The sequence below is a fragment of the Quercus lobata genome, chromosome 4 (genome assembly GCF_001633185.2).
Source record: "Quercus lobata isolate SW786 chromosome 4, ValleyOak3.0 Primary Assembly, whole genome shotgun sequence".
Lineage (NCBI taxonomy): Eukaryota > Viridiplantae > Streptophyta > Magnoliopsida > Fagales > Fagaceae > Quercus > Quercus lobata.
The window spans coordinates 87,893,946-87,916,927 of NC_044907.1; the positions used below are offsets into that span (position 1 = coordinate 87,893,946).

The following is a 22,982-nucleotide window of genomic DNA, read 5'->3' on the forward strand; positions in this document are numbered from 1 at the left end:
GAGGAGGTCCACACAAAAAATAGCTTACTTGTCTACAAATATATGTTTCAGTTTCCCAAAATTCAAACATTCATTTTGAACATCTTCTTTGATGTCCAACTCAAAATCTGGTTCTGTCTGCAAAGAAAGAAATTACTTTTAAAAAGCGTGCCCCACCAACCTCATCATTTGGATCAAACATATCATTCAATAATAAACATTCACTTGGAACACCAATTGTATCAACAGTTGGCAAAGTAGCAATGGGAACTTGAAGACCTGAACCACCATGTCCAGCAAGAGCAGGAACAAGGGGAGTAATCGGAGATACTGCAGGTAAAGCTCCTAAAATAGGCACTGTTGGTAAAGTAAGGCCTGTGCTATTGAAAACTGGAGTGCCAGCGGAACCAGCAACGCTTCAAAAGAAAGGAAGAAAATGTAAGAAGAAAGAGGTCAATTTCAATATACCGCAACAAACTAGGAAGAGAAAAACCTAGATCCAGAGCCACTGCGGTCCAACTTCTGCATGAGAAGTGCTTGAGATCGTGCATTTTGAGACTGAGAATTAAAAGAAGAATTGTGTCAGCTTGGCCAATAATTTATTTGAGAAAAAAAAAAAAAAAAAAACAAACAAAAAATTGTGAATAACAGATCCACCAGAAATTCAAGAGAGAGAGAAAGATCGTTAATTGATAACTTACAGAAGGAAAATGTAAAACTTACTTGAAAATGCAAATGAAAGAAAAGGAGAAATAGGCTCAAAAACTAAAACTTTTAAGATATCAAAATTATTGTTGACATAGAATCAATTAAGATTAACATAAGGTCATGATACATTTTTTTGTGACATAACAGCCACACCAAAAACATGCTTTAGGTAATACACGCTTTAGACATGTAAGAACAATCAAACACCTTAGACTTTGATTATCAAGATCGATTATCAAGCCTTAGACTTTCAACCAACTTCAACAAGGAGAAAGAATTTTTATTATTTTTATATTATAAAAAATAAAAATAAAAAAGAGAAAATGGAGGTATAACTAACCAAGCCACCTCCTTCATCATCATCAAAATCTCCAGAATTTGCTCCAACATCTTGCATTCCAGCTTGATCAGTAAGAGCTGAAACCTGAACAGGAAAAGAAAAGAAGGGGGAAAAGGAGGAGAGAAGTCAGGTAAAAGATCATATTCAAAGTAGAAGAGCCTATAATAAGAATTTTTGGTACAGCATACACCATTCTTTCATGCAGCATTGACAGAAGAAGAATGCCATCAAGTTTTATACAGAAGCACGTGCCAAGTTACTAAAGACCGGTAACAGGGCAACACAGGCATTCAATTGTTTGATTTGAAAGCATTGATCTTAGAAAGGACTCTGGATCATCAAGTAAAACTCTTTGAAACTGTTGTATTAACTAATACGCTGCTACAGAAAGTAACAGCGTAAAATATGTGAAATGACAAGAAGCTGGTAATAAAACAATGAGATTTGTACACTGTTGTTTCAGACTCAGTGCATTGAAAGATTGAATGGCAATACCTTGATAAGCCGACCTGCAATCTCCAACTGTTGATTCAGACTCAGTGCATTTCTTGCGTCTTCAAGAAGTGCAAACAGCAATAAACAACTTATTCAATTAGCCTACTAAATCAGAAGGAACCTTGGTGTGCATATAATATGCCATCTAGAACATCAGCAGAGCCAAGAACACCATATTAAGATATTATACCAAGTGATTCAGATACAAGCTGTATGTGATGTTGAAGCCAATTATCAATCTATAAGAGTAAAGGACTAATTATATCATTCAAAGCTTCTTGTGTAGTTAAGCATGCAAAACTGTGTTGCATAGAAATTTTAAGTGCTGCATTTTCAAGCAATTTCACAAATGTTTCACAAATAGCACTCACCTGGACAAAGCCATATCCTTTGCAATGTCCAGTTTCATCAACAGGCAACTGCACCAACTCTACTTGACCAACTGCTTCAAAAACCTGTTCAAAATAAAAGCAATGGATCAACAGAATTTAGTAAAGAATAAACATATCAAGAATCCAAAAAGAAGTAACAATCTGATACAGACACTAGATGCAGGTCCCAGATCACATGGCTAGATTTTGAAAGCTCGTGTCAGCCCCACTGATTAAAAATCCTATTTAATTTAGGGATACAATTTTAATTACTTATATTGTAATTTGGATATTTACTTTCCAACTTAGTTTAGGTATTTATTTCATTTTCTGTCTAGATTAGTAGAATTATTTTTATTAGTCAGAATAATTTCCTTTCAGTGTCAAGTTGGTTAGTTTAATTTAAGGACACCTAGAGTTCAGAGTTATTGACAATTGGCTTGCTTAGTAAAATTTCTTTTGGAACATTTCCAATGGTTTGGTGCTGACTCCAGCCAACACTAGGTGGTGACTCCTAGTTTTTTACATTTTCTTCTTTGTTTCTTTTATTGAGGTTTTTTTTCAGTGTTTGTTATGCATCAAAATTTGGTATCAGAGCTAGGTTGTTCTGTCTCAATGACAAGGCATGATAACCATAACATAAGAAAAATAAATCAAGAAAACCAGTGAGAAGACTAAAGGGAATCTTTATAGCTGAAAAATTCTCTCACACAACTATAAATTAAGAATTTATCAAAAAAATGTAAAAACAACAACAAAAGCATATGATTGTAACAGGTTGAAATATCCCACACAGGTTTACCACATTGCAACCTGCCTTAAGGTTAGTCCAATCAACCAACTCTAATAACTTTTGCATTATAATAATCCTATGGAATGACTGCAAACAAATTATGCTTACCTGACGAAGATCAGCTTCAGTTATGTTGTAATGCAGATTCCCAACATACAGCCTTCTGGTCCTTCCTGAATAGAGGGCTTATACCTTCCTGAATAGAGGCCTATAAGCCCACCTGATACACCAGCCACTGCAGTAGTTGACTGGACCAGATTCTTTTCTGCTTCTGATGGTTTTACCATAACTGGTTGACCAAGAAGAGGAAGACCAGAGAGTGCTATTGCCATAGGTACTGACATTGCATCATAGAACTCAATATAACTGCCAACAGAAACAATTTTAGCATAATCATAAGAATTGCACATATAATAATACTACAAGCTCCAGACACAGTACTAAATTAAATAAGTACCAACATAAAAATATTTCACTTCCCTTCAAACCAATCACCCCAGGAAAAAGATTAACATTGTATCACAATATATCTAATATCTAAAATATTCTACTGCAAGAAACTAGGGTCCTTGCAGATCACTTTTCCCAAGTTCTAATCAGAACTTTCCCCTGAATGATATAAATCAAAGGTGAACATAATATGACAACATTCATTCTGCCAGATTTTGGACTGGTGCCACTCATGTTTTATCCTAGCTATGGCAAACAGAACATTCCATTTATTTTCATAGACTATTTTTTTTTTCTTTTTTCTTTTTTTCTGTTTACAATACAGATGGATCTCCAAACCTATGTGGCACAAATTTCTGCAAATCCCATATCTATTGTAGTTTTTTGCAAATCCCATATCTACGGGAGTAGAAGGTTTACTTTCTTTAATGAAATAGCTTCATTTATTGAACTGAAAAACAAAAATGTAGCAGCAATTTTAGGATTTAATACAACATGAAATTTCCAAAAATTTAACATTTATTGGTTATGTTTATGCATGTGAACTGCAAAACAATTTCAACTAAGATTTATTCAGGGAAAATAAAACATACCCAACTCCTTTGGATCGTCTTGAATTGCGGTCCATTATAAGGTGTACGTCTCAAACCTGAAAATTGTGCTCTCCAGATATTAGAAAGATGAGAGACAAAGAAATAAGGTAACAATTTACATTGGAGTGTGAGAAAAAAAGAAAAATCAACTCATAGTGCAACATTCCTCAACACTTAAGGGTGGATTTGAGCAACGGATGGAATTAAATACATAGTTGAAATTGAACACTTTCTGCCTCATTTTAGAACATGTCAATTTGCTTTACGTCAAATCCACCCAGAATTGATCATTGCCTAAACAAGTGGGGGTCACTTACACCAGATTTTGATTGTGTGCATTCAACCAAGGCAAATGTCAAATTTGAGAATTAGGATGGCAATATGGTAAAACAGGGTAAAGGGCTTCAGGCCCATTTTCTTGAAGAGACAATATGTTTTTTCTATTCATTAAGTTACACATGCACCCAGAGGATTTTGACTTTTGAACCTATGATCTTGCCATCCAACACCATCTTTTGGGGATAGCTAAATATAATTATATAAACTACAAACCAAGAAAATAAAAATGGCAATACCAACCTCGCCAGCCTTTGAGAAGAACTCATACACATCTCTTTCATTTGCCTTCAAACAAATCTTCAAAATATTAAGCCAAGATAATAAGTCAGACCTCAAGCTGTCAAAATTAACAAAATAATACATATGCCAAATGCATTTGATTACCTGGTAAGCAAATACAGTCCTCTGATCCTTTTCAGGGACAGCCTCTGGTTCAGCCACTTCCTCCTTTTTCTCTTTATACCGTCTGCAAGTAATGAAAAAAATGTGAAATATAGACCCAAAAAATTCACCAACTGATAAGTCTGTCAATGAATAATTCTTATGGAAAAAACAAGCTGAGCCAGAACACTCTTAAAGTGAAGAGTAGCATAGACATTGTTTTACTCCTTACAAAAAATATGTATATGTATTTAATGTGGCAAAACTGCCTTGGATTGCAAACGAAAAGGAAGAAAAGAACAATCCCAAAATGGCAGCAAATTATTCTCCACTATGTGTAAAAAGGCCGAACCCAAGTACAGTCCTGCAGGGAACTACACAAAGTTAACATGAAATTACCAACGCAGGCAGATTCAGAAATTTAAAGATTGCTTCATCTTAAGATTTGATAAGGACCAACCTGGAGAAAGATGTGGCAATTAAAGGTAATGAAAACATTGAGACCAATATAATCATAAACGGAAACAGCATCATGTTGTATTGATGGCAGTACCCAAGGACCTAATAGCATTAACTTGGAACCTATTAAAAGCTTATATTTCCACACAACAGATAGAACAAAATTGAGACCTTAAAAATTAGGTCTACAGTCCTATATTTGTTTGTAAACCCATACTTTTGACATGATCACATTATACCCAGGTAAGATAAAAAAATGGAAATACACAATCCAATCAGTTCTTGGTAATGATTATAGAGAAAGCTTGGGTTGTAAGGTCTCATCATTTGGAAAGCTAGATAAATAAGACACCATTCACAAATTGTATGAAGTTTCTTGTCAAAAAATCTAAACTACTACACACAATTCCCAATGTATAAGCAAAGCAATCAAATCCCAGGTCACCAATTTCAGAAAGTCCATTTCTACTTTGTGACTAAGTTCATTGTCTTAGAAAACACCAATTTCACAAAACCACAGCAAAATCTAAACTTTAAAACGCAATTACCAATATTTGAGCCAAAAAAAAAAAAAAAAACCAAGATTTCCAATTCCACAAGTTCAACATCAGCCAACAAAATTCAGACTTTAATGCAAAAAACCAAAACCAAAAAATAAAAAATTAGGGATGTATAAAATTATAAACAATTATAGGAATATATAACCGTTTTTAGAGGTTGATATTACTGTGCAGAGTTGAGAAGAATGCCATTAAAAGATGTCTTCGATAAGCTGTCATGTCATGTTTATTATGTCTGGCTTAATTGTTCAACCTTTTGCAATAATTATAACTATCACTGGACTGAGCCCTAAAAAGTTAATATAAAGTTGCAGATACGCAACTTGGCCTCCTGCAGAAATCTGAACCATATCCTATATTTCAGTGACCACAAAGTGTAATGGGCATATAGTTTTGTACTAAAAACAATTAAGAGTTACCTGTTGTTTTGAATGGGCTTCAAACCAAGGTGCCTTTGACCTAAGCTTCTCTGCCTGATCATATAAGTTGTAATGAAGGTATTTGCAAAGTAGTAGGTTAAGAAGTGTTTCCTGCACTATCTGTTATCTCAATCTTCCTGTCACAGGAATGAGATCCCCACGAGAAGTAATATAACAAGCTCAATTTTCTTGGAAATATTTATCTGTCAGTTGATTGAGCTTTTTGTCATTAAAATTGCATTGCAAATGCACTGCATCCACTAGCAAGAAATATATCATTCTGATCAAGGAACCAAGCACAAGACATTTGCTGGGCCTATGCTTGCCAAATAAGAACTTCCACATCACAATTTTAACATTCTCATCTTAGGGCTTCTTTTCTTCCCTCTCTTTTTTTTTTCCATTTTAATTTTATTTTGTTTGGATCGTAGTAAGATTTCTAATCTAATCCGACATTCTTACCTTAGAGCTTCTTCTTTTCACTCTCTTTTTCTCTGTTTTTATTTTATTTGGTTGGACATAAATAAGGTCTTTAATCCAATTGTTTACAAGTTATAACACCATCAGAGAGGCACACAAAAAGTTACAAGTAAAATGTCATAATTCTTTCATGAAATTGCCACAGGCATTGCTAAGAGCTTTGGTGGCAGGTAGTGTTTAAGGGTTGATTGAAATATTGAAGGATAGGACTGACCTTCAAGAATTGAGAGGGGGAAGAGAGAACAGGAAACAAATTTTTTGGTTAATTTCTGCATGATCTCCTTACAAGGCCAAATACCTATTTGTACATGTATCATCCTGACCAGTAGATAAACTACCTAGCTGATCTAGTAACTCCTTGGGCCAGCTGGCATAACTACCTCTAACAACCTACCAATTAGTCACATGCTCCAACAATTGAGCACATGCTCTAAATTCTGCTACACTACTAAGCTAGCATAATACTGCCCTTATCAACATATATATGTGCCTAAGTAATTACAACTGGTCTTGAATTAGTTCAAACTAGCAAGCAAGCTTTTCTCACACAGTCACTACTTAACACAGCACCAGAGCAGCTCATAGGCTCAGGCAGCACGAGATCAAAGCACACAGCAGTAGCTCTAGGATTTAGACAACACCAGATCACAGCACACATATGAGACATAATATGAGATTCCTAAGAATCATTAATGTTTGATACAAATCAAGAATAAAATTCACCTACATTACATCAATACTTTTCTGCCTACCTTAAAACAAAATGATACCAAAGGAAACAACATGATAACAGTCTCATTTGTATCACAATTACATAACAAAATCCTACGATTATCACTAAGATTTCACTTCTTATCCAGATAGCTCAGTTGTTCCATCAAGTAACACAAGGCTTTCCATGAAAGAATTAGCTATATGTGGAGCATTCTGGAAACCAAGATCCTTCTCATGTAAAGTTTCAAGGTCAAGCGAAACAATCACCTTGCGTCTCTGTTCAGCGTTGGATTTGGGATAAACTCCATTCTTTATAACTAGCAGTTCACCGTGACTGGTGCAACCCAAGAAATGTACATAGTTAACATTTTCAAACTTGACAAAAAAAAGTTTACTCCATGATTCGTGCACACCATACTCCCTCATCACCCATATGAAGCATGAATTACGATGAGAACTCACAAAGTCTCTGTATTCATAGTTGATGACACCACTGATGTGGAGGTAACCCAATGTAATGAAGGCCAGTTTCCCCTTGAACACCATCAGAGAATTTGGTATCGCCATTAGACCTTGTGGTAGCAGTTGTTGTACATCAGGAAATGCTATCTCTCCAAATTTATCATTATTGACATCAAATGACAAAATCACGTAAGGAAATGCGGCTTCAGAAATGTATCCCAACCAATGCAAAGCCCCACTAACAAATGTGGAAGTTTTATTGGTGAAAGGGGAGACCACAATATTGTTTGTCAATGAGATTCCAATCTTTCTCCAAGAGTTAGAGCTTAATGTGTAAACCTCAGCCTCAACCTCAAACCCACGGTGGTTGGGAGCAAGCATTTGATAGATATTGACAACCTTGTAGTCATTGGTCTCAGACTGATAAGCCAATTCAGTAGAAACCCGATGAAAATGTGTAAAGGAATATATAGAATCAGGCAACCTCTTAACTTTTCTAATGCTGGGGTTCCACAAATATATAGAATCAACATTAGTGGGATCGTCTCTAAATTGATAGAGACACACCAGGCCATTGCATGAACCAGCTGATAGGGCATAAGATACAAGAAAAGCAAAGGGAATTGGATACTCGGAAATCCTATTAAATGCGTGGTCGTAACCACCGATAAAGATTGGGATGTTGTTGTTAAGAGGAGAAGCAATAGTAGGAGGAATTTTTATGAAATAAGCTAAGTTGTCGTTGTCGTTGTTGTTGTTTTTGTGATAAATAAGGTGGTTGGAGATGAAATTAGGAGTGGCGATAGAGGAGTACCAGTTTTTGGAGACGCACCTGAATCTTAGGACTGATTTGACAGGCAGCCTTGCCAAGATGTTGAGTACGATGTCGTGTGGGAGATGGTTCTTGTTTTGTCGGAGGATCCGACGAGGAGGAGGTTCCCTTGTTTGAGACATTGCTAGGATGAGACCCAGAGAGCCAAAGAGGTTGGAAGGAGTCACCAACAAGATGAAGAGGAAAAGGCTACTGAGCGACCAAAGCAGAAATGTTTGTTAAAAATATCAACTTTTTTAACTCTGTTTTTTGTCTGATGATCGGAGGACGAGGGTTTCCTTGTTTTGATTCTTTCGAATTTGATTAAATAGCATCACTGAACTTATTGTACCTCTGAGTACAACCCACACGTTCCCTTTCTTGGGGTCCGTTGTTTGAAGTTTAAACCCTAGCGGAAAGTGGAGCTGCCTCTTGCAGCTAACTCTTAATTTATTAGCTCGGCCAAATTAGGAAATTAACTTTAAATTTCAAACATTATAATTACTTGTTTAAGTTTTCAAATTATATTTTTTACTAGCATCTCAAGTTTAAGAGACTCAATTTAGGGTCTATAAATTGAGTTTTTGAAACTCGATTTTCATGGGTTATTCACATCTGATGTGACACTTTTTTCACGTGGCATCGACCTGGAAATCGAGTCTTCTAACCCAAAAATAATAATTATTAATGACCCAAAATGAAGAAACAGCAAAAACGCAGAAAGAAAGAAAAAAAGAAAGAAAGAGAGGAGAAGAAGAAGAAGAAGAAGAAGAAGAAGAAATGGAGATGCAAGCTCAACCTAGGCCACAACGCGACCCAAGCCTCTTTGATGAACACATATTCTTCTCTGATGAACACATATTTTCAGGAATTGTTGTTGTCGTTGTGGTTTTCTTTGTTTTGTTTTTAGATGTAAATCGAGTCTTAAAGACTCGATTTCCAGGTATATGCTATGTAGAAAAAGTGCCATATCAGACGTGAACAACCCATGAAAATCGAGTCCCAAAAACTCGATTTATAGAATAGACCATAAATCGAGTCTCTTAGACTCGAGATTTTAGTAAAAAAATATAGTTTGAAAACTTAAACTACTAATTATAATGTTTGAAATTTAATGTTAATTTCCATTTTTCTCCTATTAGCTCTCTTATGGGATTAGGGTGAAGTTTGCATTCACTCACAACCATAGTAGTTTGTTAGGGCTCAATCTAATATTCGCTAACGGAGGGTGTCCCTATAGTCATTCTTAGGGGGTGAGTCACAAATTCATAATGGTAGCCCAACCCCCTTTTTTGGCCATAAAAAAAATAAAAAAAGAAAAAAAAGAGTAACCCACACACTTCAGGCTTCAAGGGCAGGTTTAAAATATAAATAAACAAATAAGGGCTATAAGGAGGATTTTTGTTTTTATTTTCAAAATAGTATAAAAGTAATTTTCAAAAAATTGAAATTGAAACTAGTTTTTAGATGGTAATTTTATATTATATGTGTTTGACTCCCACTTTTAAGAACAATTTATAAAATATTAAAAACAAAAAAAAGTCTATTTTTCAGATTAAAAAAAAAAAAAATCTACAAAAAGTAATGTATATAATTTGTATATCACTTATTTTATTTTATTTTTATAATTATAAGTTTCAAATTTGAGGTGTAAGAATTCTTTTTTGATAAAGATAAACTTATTAATTTAAAAGATAGAAGAGTGTGGACAAATATGTGAGGTCCACTGTTTTCAATTTATTTATAACTATGCCAATAAAAACATTTTCTATACCCTAAAAACATCCTCTCAACCATTTTCAAAAATCTTGTTTTGAATAAGGAAAATAGGAAACAATTTTTTGAAAACTATATTTAGAATTTTAGAGAACATTGGCCAAACAATAGATTGAAGTGTAGGACCCACCATTTTATGAATTGCAAAACATAAAACTATATTTAAATACTCTTATCAAACATGAACTTTCTCCATTCTTTGTGGGACACACACACCAAAAGTGAAAGGGAAAATACATGTGTCCAATACTTAAAATATAATTATTCTCTATCCTTTTCGTTATTGGGAAACACGCCCACAAAAAGTGAAAGAGAGAATGTATACCTCCTAGGACATTCGATTGGTAATGAGGTTATCTCATTGTACTCTATTTATATAAGTGGAAGTGGAATGCATAATGAAAATCAAGTGGAATTAAAAATAAAAAATAAAATAAAAATCTCTATCATGTTCAGAAGATTAGTCATCTCAAATTCGACTAAACCAACCCTTCTGAGGAGCAACTTTGATTTAAAACACTTCAAATGTCCTCCCAGCAAAGAGTTTTAAACCAAGGACTATATACCATAAAATACATAAGAGCATTCACAGCAGTGGAGGCAAAATTTTAGCTATTTAGCTATACAAAAAGTCACTTTATCTATTTTACCTACACACATGCTGCAGCAGTGAATCTATTTTAGCTTTCAACACAATAAAATAATATATACACCACAATAAAATAATATAACTATTACAATAAAATAATATATCCTACCACCAAAAAAAAAAAAAAAACAACCACATCACCAACCACAGCTCCACAACCACTCTACCATCAGCCCCACCCACAACCACCACCACCAGTCCACAACACCACCACCACCACCAGTCCACAACAGGAAAAAAAAAAAAAAACCCAAATCTCCAGTGAAATTCAACCACGCCGGTGGGTATTTCGACGACAGGTACGGAGGGTTTGGTCGGAGCCGATCCGATTTGGGGTCCAATCCGTATGGGAAGCGATCAGAGGAGTCTCCGCACTACGATTCGATTCGCGATGAAGGTGGCAAGGTGGAGCCGTACGGGGCTCGGGGCACCGCGCCGAAGTCTTCGACGTGGGCACCCACGTTCGATGACTATGGGAGGTCGATCGGTTTCGGTTCCGGAAAGGATTCGACGGTGACTCCGAATTTGAGCAAGATCGTGAGGGCTGTCCCCAAGGCCGAAACTCAACAAGATGTGAAAAGTGGGGTTCAGAAATTTCGGGTCAAGTTGCTGCCGGAGAGTCTTGGTCAGAACACCATGGATGTCCTCTGCTAGGTACGACGATGAGCTTCAGTGAATGAGAGAGAGGGAATGAGAGTGACTGAGAGAGATGGAATGAGGGAATGAATAAAAAAAGAAGGGCTGGAATAAAAAATTACTTTTTTTTTTTTTGCTCCAAGCTACAGTGCACATCTATATATAGATGTGCACTGTAGCCCTTCATCTAAAATTTTTAACTATGGCTCCACTGCTGCAGGGGTTTTTTTGTGTTTGTGGAGCTAAATTTTAGCAATATAGCATTATAGCTACACTGCTGTGAATGCTCTAACAACAATATAACAATCACCAATTTGCAAATTACAGGCATTGACCAACCAACTGGTCCAACCCACTCTAGGAAGGGTAAAGCAATAAGTGCTCGTTTTCTGCCTTGAGAAAATGTAGAACATTCACTTTCTAACCGCCATCAACACAAAAAAAATTACTCGGGAACAGATGAAATTTCAGAATATACTTCAATATGGTGAAAGAGAAGTCATTTAGATTTTAAGCAATGAACCTAAGACATAAAATAAAATAAACGAAAAGTCCAATAATGGTAAAAAAACCAGTAAATGAAAACTTGATGGAAAACATTGCATGAAGCATTAAAGTGCCTTTTGCATATTACTGTGCAATCAAAACTCACTGTCATCCTCCTCAGCAATGTGCTTTGCAAGCTCTTGCTCCTGCTGTTGTCTCTCCCTCCTCTTCTTGGCACTTTCTTTCTCTTTATTAGAATTTGATGGAAATCTAAGTACACGCACTGCCTTATTATGCATATTGAGGCAGAAATCAATCGTAGAGTTAAAGTGATGGAAATAGGGTAAAGTAATCAAAATTGTAAAATTGTGTATTTTTATATTACGGGGGGTTAAAAACTTAAAATGAAGTGAGCATTTTGTAAAAAAATTAAAATTATTAATATGTGAGTTTTTTTGTTGAATAAAAAAATAACAAATATGTAATAGAACTATGGAAATAATTTAGGATGTTCCTTCCAACATGCATTATTGTTTGTATGGGCCCTCTATCTTTTGGAAAACTTATGGCCTGTTTGGAAGTTTAAAAAAGGAGGGAGAGTAGAGTAAAGGGAGGGAGAGTAATTTAATTATCTTATTTGGAAGTTTTTTAAAGGAGGGGGAGGGGTTTGGAGGGGTTTCAACTACCTCTAACCCCTCATTTTTAATTCTCCCAAATTGGAGAGATTTGGAGGGAGAGTAGAGTGGATAAATTATTGATCAAATGAATTTCTTAATTTACCCTTTCTAAATTAACAAAATTACAAACCGATTATACAAATAATCTTTGTTTGTTTTCTGAGAAAATTTAAGGTGAATGAAAAAAAAATTGAATCTCACTATTTCCCTGACACTGAAGCTAAACAACCCCCCTGATCTAACAACATTTACACTACACTCCTCTCTACATCGCTCCATTTGTTTCCCGAGAAAAATACCAAAAAGAAAAGAAGGTGCAAGGCATGGTAGTGAGAGCGACGGTGTCGCTCGCTACTCTCACCTTGATATGTTGTCCTCTTTCATCAATCTCGAGCTCCTTGGCGAGTCACTCACTCACTCCCTCACTCCCTCACTGACTCACCGTTTGCTTAGCAATTAACAATTGATGAAGCTGGTCTCTGGATTTGGAGCATAGCTAGGCTTTTCAGTGGACGAGGACGAAGACGAGTCACCGACGATGAAGCCGAAGGACTTGTCGAGGTCTGGAGCCGGAACTCTGCACAAAAATCGGTCATTGATCAGTTCGGGTCGAGGTTGCTTCCTATGTGAAGCTTCTTGAAAATTTCCTATAAATAAAGAAAATTTATTTTTATTTTTGTTATAATTTTTTTTGAGGTAATAAAAATTATTTTATAATAGTTAATAGTAGTTTTATACTATTATTAGTGGTATTTGATGGAAGGAGAATGTTGATTAAATAATTATTTAATCTAACAAATTAATTATAGACCAATGTTGCAAGTCCATTTTCAAATAAGAGTAAATTTGTCTATTTAAATCATTTTCTCTCATTTCCATCCTAATTTTTAAAACATCCAAACAAGAGGAAAGGTTAATTATTCCCCTCCCCCTTACTAATTTTAAAAACATCCAAACAAGGCGGGGGATAACCATTCCCTCTACTCTCCTCCCCTCTACTCCCTTCTACTCTCTTCCCTTTCTAAACTTCCAAACAGGCCATTAAATTATTGTTTGTATTGCATTGCGCATGGTCAGAAAATTATTGTTTCTAGTCTTTACTTTCCAGAGAAAACAAGGAAGAGAAAAAGCATGGCACTGCTAGTGCTAGATCGAATAATTGCGCCAAGGAAATTTCATGGAAGAAGGATATACAGCTAGCGAACCTGTCTCAGCCTTTTGCTAAAAATTATTTAGTTTAAAAGTATGTTAAAATATATTTTTAGAGTGTCCATATTGATGATGCTAAATAATTATATTGCTATTTTTTCCTCCACCAAATACCAAAATGTGCCTTACAATGGTGGAGCCAAAGCTATATTTTTTGGCTCCATAGCTACCGTGCATGGCTATTTTAGCTGTGCACTTGTTATGATCCTAGTATCCCACATTAGTTAAGTGTAAACTTAATCATATACTTATAAACTAGTATCCCACATTAGTTAAGTGTAAACTTAATCATATACTTATAAACTCTTGGGCACCCTCCTCTTGTAAGCCGGTTTTCAAGGGTGAATTCTACTAATGGGTTTGTAACATTTAGTATTCAAATGAGTTGCGACATTTTAATAACTTGATACCAATTATATATTTTGCAATATATTATAATAGAAATTTCAAAGAGATGGCTTATTGCAACAAATTTAACATTGCAATAACTAAATATCAATTATTTTACAATCTATTGCAATGACAAACATGAAGCTGCAATGAATATATTATATTGTAAGAAAAAATATGAAAAAAAATAACTATTACAATAAATATACCGTTGCAATAATTTGAACCCAAATTATTTTTGTCAATTCTTTACAATCAATTGTAATAAAATTCATGAAATAATAGCCTTTGCTACAAGATATTCGAAGTAATAAATTGTTTATTACAATAGCAAATATATTATTACATCAAAATTTTCATTAAAATATTTAAGGTTTATTGCAACAAAAATTTTTTGTAGCACAAACTTATTACCTCAAATTTTATTGCAACACTTTGCATAAACTATTATAATGGCTTCGATGTTATTGCAACGATTTTTAAGTAAATATTTCCTCTTTATTTTTAAGTAAATATTCCCCATTGTGTTTTAAGCATTTGTAAAATAATGTAGAATAAAAATCAGTTAATGTGACTTCTCACTATTGTTTGCCTTCATGAACCACAGTGTTTCTGTGGTTCCAGATTGTCCAAAATGTAGTGAAAATGGCTTGAAGATAAATCATTGACTCAGCCTCCAGTTTTTTGTGTCTGTCTAATAAATTCCCAACCCATTGCTGCACCGAGACATTGGCTAGATCAAGTATGAACAGCTAACGGAGATCCATGCCAGCAAGCTCTAGCAAAAGGGCAAGACAGAAATAGGTGAGTTGTGGATTCATCTTCATCATTACACAGGGGGCAGGTGCTTTGGGTTGGTATTCCTCTATTTTTTAGACTTAGGAGAGTGGGGAGGCCATCATGCATAAGCTTCCACATAAAGTTGCAGATTCTCAGGGGGACTTTAACTTTCCGGATCAGATTCCAAACCCCTCTATGGACATGATTCTGTCTGAAAGGATTTGTGGAAAGGCAGTGAGAGTCCTGAAGAAGCAGATTGTAGGCATTCTTTTTGACATTTGTTTTCCTATGGCAGAGTCAATGACCGCACCAACTTGGACATCAAACAGTCTTCCATGACCATGAGGTCCATTTCATGCCTCTTCTTCTTCCCTAATTTTTTTCCCTATGTCAACTGCTCTATTTGAAAATTTCCATTGGATTGTTTTCTGAATGATTATTCAGGAAATTTGTTGGGATTATTTTGTTTACTATTTTTATATTTTTATTTTTTCTCTTTTGGAACTAACAACTATTACAGTTTTGAAATTAATAGTGTTGATCATTGGTAGTTTCATTACATCTTATCAAGCCCTTAGATTAAATAGCATTGGCCTTTGGATTGACCTCTTAGAAATTGCCTGCAACTTGTCTGTCAAAATACTTAACTATAAGATTTTTGTGACATTAGGGCTTTGAAAGTGTATTTCTCAAGGGAGTCAATACCGTACTGGAGGCTGTACTAGTTTGACCAGCGGTATGATATATTTCGGATACCGGTCAATACCGGTGTACCGTTTCGGGTTTACCGCTATTTTTTTTTATATTTATAAATAAATAAATAAATAAATAAATATATATATATATATATATATATGTATGTATGTATGTATGTATGTATGTGTGCGTGTGTGTATATATATATTATAATAAATATAAAAGTTTACCATAAAACATTTCCTCAATTCAGAACTAATTATTCATGGTTTTAGACTTTAGTATCAATTAAAAGAAAAAAAAAAACACAATATAAAAAATAGAAAGCTTAGGCTTCGCTTGGGAGGAGGGAATGGAATGAAATGAAAAGGAATGAAAAGAATCATTTTAGAATATTCTTCCCTTCCCTTGTTTCTAGGATCCTTTGACTATTGTGTTTATTATACTTGAGTTGTGAGGTTTGGATTGATGCTTTAGGAGACAAAGAAAACCTTAAATTTTCAATATGTTAGAACACCATCTAATTTAAAATTGTGAAGTCCCTTTTAAGTCAAGTTTTTGTGTTTTAAGAATTTGCATGAGCAGTTGGTTTATTGAGAATTACATGAGTTATTATTGCTGGCTTTGACACAAACCTTATGAGAGCAAAATATCCATTGTATTATGTGGATAGATGACTTGCTTCAAAAATTTTCAATTGGTTAATTCTAATACAAAATGTCCTTTTTAGCTTATTGTATCTGTGGGGCCCGGCCCAAAAATAATGGGCTAGTCTAAATTCAGGCCCTTCCTAGGAGCGTCCTGTTCGAAGAGAAACCACAGATAAAGCATTACTCAGTCCCAATATCGCCAAGGAAACCTGCCCGAGGAGTAACTCCTCCTCGGACATTACGAAGCCCAGACGAGGAACTCTCCCCAACCATTTCAGTTCATCCTCCCAACATATAAAATGAATAAAATCCAAAATATCTCATGGAAAGCTGCCACCACCACATTAATTACGCCCCAACCACCCTCTTGGACGCATTAATGAGGAAAAGACCCCTGAACAATACCACCTTGGCCTCTGCAACTCACAAAGGGAGTGACAAGGGCGTCTGATGGGACAGGTGCTCAAGTAGATGCTTAGATGATCAATAAGTGTAAGGTCGAGATGAGAGGAGGAGAACTATATAATGTAATGGAGTCCCTCAAAGAAGGGGGACGAAAAACGGTATTCGAAATTGAAGAAATAGAATCACACGTTAGAGATCCATTCTTGTGTTTTTATTTTTCTACAACAGTATTGTTCATGTATCAGACCGAATAGGCTCACTGAGGCTAAATTCTTTGACCCATCCTTTACAAATATTTATTGTGGGTTGCGCCTTAGGCCAAGGCCTGATCAATAGAATTTGGGTCAGGAAAATCGTGCAACTACAATTGGCGTCGTCTGTGGGAAGAACTAGGGCATCAGCTAGCACAACGGTCGAGCATGGCAGAACTAGGTCCGCACCAGGAGAATCCTCACCAGGCTAACTCCCAACAGACACAACCCGCCGAGTCCCAGAGGCAAAATAACCCCGTCAACCCAGGCGGCAGGGGAAATCGTGAGGGAAGTGTGCATACTATCCGGACAAGCCAGAGTTACACTCAGATAGGTAGTCATATGTCCCAGAGGCGAAATAGTCACCAGGTCATGCAGCGAGAGATAGATGATCTGAAAAGGAAGCTACGACGAGTGCAGCGAAAACGATCTCCTTCTGACTCAGACGAGTCCTCTAATGCGGAGGATGCGAGTTACCGACGGAGGTCAAGGACCCCCCAAGTGAAACCTTTTCCTACGAAAGGGAACCACGCCCTATGCGAAAGTATGAGAGCACATCCAGCAAGGGCTCGGGAAACGATGCCATGAAGAAAGCGCTAGACCAGGTTTCAAGGTCCCCCTTCACGTATAGAATTGAAGGGGCTAAGCTTCCTCGACGCTTCAACTAACCGGCATTCGCCATCTATAACGACCGAGCAGACCCGGTAGAGCATGTGAGCCAGTTTAACCAAAAAATGGCAATCTACTCGCAAAATGAAGCCCTTATGTGCAAAATCTTCCCGTCCAGCTTGGGATCAATGGCGATGAGGTGGTTTAACGGCCTGAAGACGAATTCCATAAGCTCATACAAGCAGCTCACTCGGGATTTCTGCTCCCGCTTTATCACTAACACTAGAGTCCCCAGACCCCTCGGTTCACTATTGTCCTTATCCATGCACGAAGGAGAGACTCTGAAAGCATACTCGGATAGATATTGGGAGGTGTATAATGACCTGGATGATAACCATGATGTTGTCGCTATCAGCACGTTCAAAAGCGGGCTCCCCACCGAGCATGGCTTAAGGAAATCCCTTACTGGTAAACCGGTTGCCAACATTGATCAGTTGAGGGATAGGATCGACAAATACAAAAGGGTGGAGGAAGATTAGCTGCAAGGAAGGATAAAGGAGAAGGTCATTCCCCCCAAAGCAAATAATTTTAGATCTGAACGGTATAACCCTAGCCAGCCAAGGAGAGATTTTTCGCGACAGGCTGGACAAAGCAACCCGCAGGCTATAAATGCCGTCTTCAAGGAGCCAGTACAGCAGGTACTGGAGAAAGTAAGGAACGAGCCCTATTTCAGATGGCCAGGAAAGATGGCTGGAGACCCTTCCAAACGTAACCAGAACCTGTACTGCCACTATCATCAGGACCATGGGCATACCACTGAGGATTGCAGGAATCTGTGGAATCACCTAGACCAGTTGGTCCGAGAAGGGAAGCTACATCACCTTTTGCACCCCTCGAGCGGCCACCCCGGTCAGGTAGTACAAGAGTCTCGAAAGGACGTGTTCCTAAAACCCCCCACCGGAACGATACATGTCATCCTCGCAGCACCAGGAAGAACTGGGCCATCCCTTCCTAGGGTACTGGCTGTTGATCGGCTCCCCTTCGAGGGCAGGCAGAGGGAACTCAAGAGGTCAAAAAAGGGAAACTCTCTGATGCTGGGATTCTCGGACGAGGATAAGAGAGGGACTATTCAACCCCACAACGATGTCTTGGTGGTTACGTTGAGAATTTGGGGCTTCGATGTGAAAAGGGTGTTAGTAGACTCGGGAAGTGCGGTGGAGATAATGTACCCTGATCTATACAAGGGGCTGAACCTAAAGCCGGAAGACTTGACAGCTTATGACTCCCCCCTTCTCAGCTTCGAGGGAAGGATTGTTACGCCAAAGGGGCAAATCCGACTACCCATACAGACTGGGGCGGAGGTGGTGGAGGTAAACTTTATCGTGGTCGACGCTTATTCACCCTACACCGCAATAGTTGCAAGGCCATGGATCCATGCCCTAGAGGCCGTGTCCTCCACACTTCACCAGAAAGTAAAGTACCCATCCAGAGGACAAGTAGAAGAGATCCGAGGAGATCAGACCGTGGCCAGGCAGTGTGTGGTGACCGCCGTCTTACATCGGCCCCATGTCGAGTCCTCGGCCCCTGAAAGTTTATAGCAATCAGCCGGCCTCGGCAGAACAAGACGATGGACTAGCCGAGGAGATAAGGTGTGAAAGTTTAAATAAGGTCGCTGTCAACAACGACCCGGAGAAGTTTTTCCAGGTCGGCTTTGAATTGCCTTCTCAAGAAAAAGAGGAACTGGTCAGATTTCTCAGAGGGAATGTTGATGTGTTTGCATGGGACGCCTACGACGCCCCGGGAGTTCATCCTAGCCTTATTTGTCACTACCTGAACGTCAACCCCTCTTCCACTCAGAAGAAGCAGCCACCCCGACGCCCTTCAAAGGAACATGCTAGTGCCGTAAAAGACGAAGTGGCGAAACTGAAAAGAGCGGGGGCTATTAAGGAGGTCTTTTACCCTGAATGGTTGGCAAACACTATGGTGGTAAAGAAGAAGACAGGGAAGTGGAGGGTCTGCGTGGACTTCACGGACCTGAACAAGGCGTGCCCTAAGGACCCATTCCCCCTGCCCCGAATCGACAGATTGGTGGATGCAACCGTGGGTCACCCTCGAATGAGTTTCCTGGACGCCTTCCAGGGCTATCATCAGATACCCCTCGCGCTAGAAGACCAGGAGAAGACAGCTTTCATGACACCCATCGGAAATTATCACTATAAGGTAATGCCCTTTGGGCTGAAGAACGCTGGCTCAACCTACCAAAGGATGATGACCCGGATGTTCGAGCCACAGCTGGGCAAGATCATTGAGGTTTACATAGAAGATATGGTTGTGAAGAGTAAAAGGGTGTCCGAGCACGTGAAAGACCTTGAAAGAATCTTCGCTATCTTGAGGGAACATCGGTTGCGGCTGAATGCTTCCAAATGTTCATTCGGGGTCGGGTCGGGGAAATTTTTGGGGTACATGGTAACCCACAGGGGAATAGAAGTAAGCCCCGACCAAATCAAGGCAATTAACAATCTACAGGCTCCTCGGAACCTGAAGGAAGTGCAGAAGCTCACTGGTATGATTGCAGCGTTAAACCGGCTCATATCGCGATCAGCGGACCGATGTCGACCTTTTTACCTCCTGATAAACAAGTGGAAAGGGTTTGAATGGTCGGAGGATTGTGTACGGGCTTTCCAGCAGCTTAAGGAATACTTGTCACGACCACCCATCATGTCCAGCCCTGAGGCAGACGAGGTGCTGTTTGCGTACATCGCTGTAGCTCCCCATGCTGTAAGCCTGGTACTGGTACGGGATGATAACGGGGTGCAGCGACCGGTTTACTATGTGAGCAAATCCTTACATGAGGCTGAGGTGAGATACCTACCTCTAGAAAAGGCAATCCTGGCGATAGTACATGCCACACGGAAGCTCCCTCATTACTTTCAGGCGCATACGGTCATCGTCTTAACTCAGCTTCCCCTTCGAGCAGTGCTTCGAAGCGCTGACTACACAGGAAGGATCGCCATGTGGAGTGCGCTTTTGGGGGCCTTTGATATCAAATACATGCCTAGATCCTCCATCAAAGGTCAGGTCCTTGCAGACTTGGTAGCGGAGTTCGCCGAACCCTCTATAGAAACAGTAACCGAAAGGAAAGACATGGATGGAAGAACGGTTGGCGCAATTTCAGCAGGGGGGACCTTGCGTTGGAAGGTCTACGTGGATGGCGCGACCAACCAAAGAGGATCTGGGGTTGGAATAGTTTTAATATCGCCGGACGGTGCTGCCATTGAAAAATCATTGAGACTTGGGTTCTCGGCTACGAACAATGAAGCCGAATACGAAGCCCTACTTCAAGGAATGACGGTGGTTCAAAAATTGGGCGGAAGAATGATAGAGGTGTTCTCGGACTCCAGGTTGGTCGTTGGACAAGTGATGGGTGAGCTGGAAGCCAGAGATGCTAGAATGCAGGACTATCTAGGACAGGTCAAACGTCTACAGACGGGTTTCGAATCCTTCAATCTGACGCACATTTCCAGGAGTGTAAACACCCATGCAGACTCGCTGGCCACTCTAGCCACGTCCTCGGCGCATAATCTGCCGCGAGTGATCCTTGTTGAAAATCTAGCCCAAGCAGGTCCCATCAGCGAAAACCCAGCCCAAGTCCATCAGATCAGGAAAAGTCCCAGCTGGATGGACCCCATAAGGAACTTCCTCCAAAGCGACATCTTACCGGAGGAAAAACTAGAGGCCGAGAAAATACGTAGGAACGCTCCTCGGTTTTGGCTATCAAAGGACCACAAATTATATCGGCGCTCCTATTCTGGACCGTACCTACTCTGCGTACATCCAGAAGAGTCCGAGTCTCTACTTGAGGAGTTACATGAGGGAATTTGTGGAAGTCACACCGGAGGAAGGTCGCTGGCGCATAGGGCACTCACCCAAGGATACTGGTGGCCGAACATGCAAAGAGAGGCCCAAGAGTACGCCAAGAAGTGCGATCAGTGCCAAAGATTTGCTCCGAATATCCACCAACCCGGAGGGGTTCTCAACCCCCTCTCTAGCCCGTGGCCGTTCACGCAGTGGGGTCTTGATATTGTCAGACCTTTTCCCAAAGCCGCGGGGAACAAGCGATACATAATAGTCGGAACCGATTACTTCACTAAATGGGTGGAGGCTGAACCTTTGGCCAACATTAGGAACGTGGATGCCCAGAAATTCATCTGGAAGAACATTATCACCCGCTTCGGAACCCCACGTACACTCATTTCCGACAATGGTCTTCAATTCGACAGTAAGGGCTTTAGGGAGTTATAAAAAAAATAAAAAAAAAAAAAAAAAAAAAAAAAATAAAAAAAAAAAAATAGAAAAAAAAAAAAAAAAATAAACAAAAAAAAAAAAAAAAAAAAGAAAAAAAAATTCTAGAGTCCTATAGTAGTGTTTTAAGGAGCCTATAGTGACGTTTTAATGACCTATAGTGGCGTTTTGAGATCTCCATGAAGTCGAGTTACATGCAATTTTTTTACCTATAACTCGATTTCATGGAGTATGAGTTAAAAAACGACACTATAAGTCCTTAAAAACGTCACTATAGGTCCTTAAAAATGTCACTATAGGACTTAACTCGATTTTGAGAAAGTTGATTTTCAAAAGAGAGGCATTTTCCTAATTAGTTTGGGAAAATGGGTAGAATGTTATTTATTTTACCCGAAAAGAGCAGAAGCCAATTTTGTCCTTAATTCCAAGTTCCAACCCTAATCCATGTGAACACTAAATGAAATAATTTGAAACTAAATTGGTTTTAAAAAATACCATTGAATTTGACTGGTGCCCTTCATATTAAATTTAAAATTTTAAAATGTATTTTTTTACATTTTTGTGAAAGAAAATTAATTTTTTCTTCTTACCGATACAGGAAAAAAAAATGTTGTTTCCAAGTTAATTTCTCTACGTTCTATTTACACATAAATTCCCTTTTTCTTTTATTACTTACTGAAATATTTTGTTTCAGTGGCAATTTGCAACGGTCACTGTAATGACCAAAAGGCTTAGGTTTAAATTGAAATTGATTTAAAACTTTAGGGTTTAATTAGAATTTGTAAAACTATAAATTTTAATTTGGAATATCCCTTAGAAGTGTAGAGTTGATTTATAACTTGCGAAAGTACACGGTTTAATTTGAACGTCATTCTGAATGTGGCAAGGGAGAGAATAAAAAAACGCTGATAAAGATATTTTAAAATGTATACTTTGCTTCATCAAAAAGAAAATGTATACTTTGCTTAGAAAATTTGTAAAGCAATGTGCGCGTCGAATAATATCTTTTCCATTCCTGCCCAAAACTACTACAAAAGAAACCGGGAACATTCAGAAGCGCACTCGCTAAACACTTTATGTTTCTTTCTTGTGTTGTTCAATCCAACTTTACT

General features: G+C 38.1%; 1 protein-coding gene and 1 pseudogene across 1 annotated transcript; both read right to left on the reverse strand.

Annotated features, from left to right (window-relative positions):
- Positions 1 to 24: 24 nt before the first annotated feature.
- Positions 25 to 5,020, reverse strand: LOC115986073 (annotated as a pseudogene).
- Positions 5,021 to 7,033: 2,013 nt separating this feature from the next.
- LOC115983263 (F-box/kelch-repeat protein At3g23880-like) lies at positions 7,034 to 8,730 on the reverse strand. Its single transcript, XM_031105906.1, has one exon. It carries the CDS (start codon positions 8,495 to 8,497, stop codon positions 7,220 to 7,222), a length of 1,278 nt encoding a protein of 425 aa, XP_030961766.1. The 5' UTR covers positions 8,498 to 8,730; the 3' UTR covers positions 7,034 to 7,219.
- Positions 8,731 to 22,982: the final 14,252 nt, after the last annotated feature.

What these genes read in the sequence shown, in the direction of transcription:
- LOC115983263 (XM_031105906.1), bottom strand. Translation starts at nt 8,497, where the DNA reads ATGTCTCAAACAAGGGAACCTCCTCCTCGTCGGATCCTCCGACAAAAC.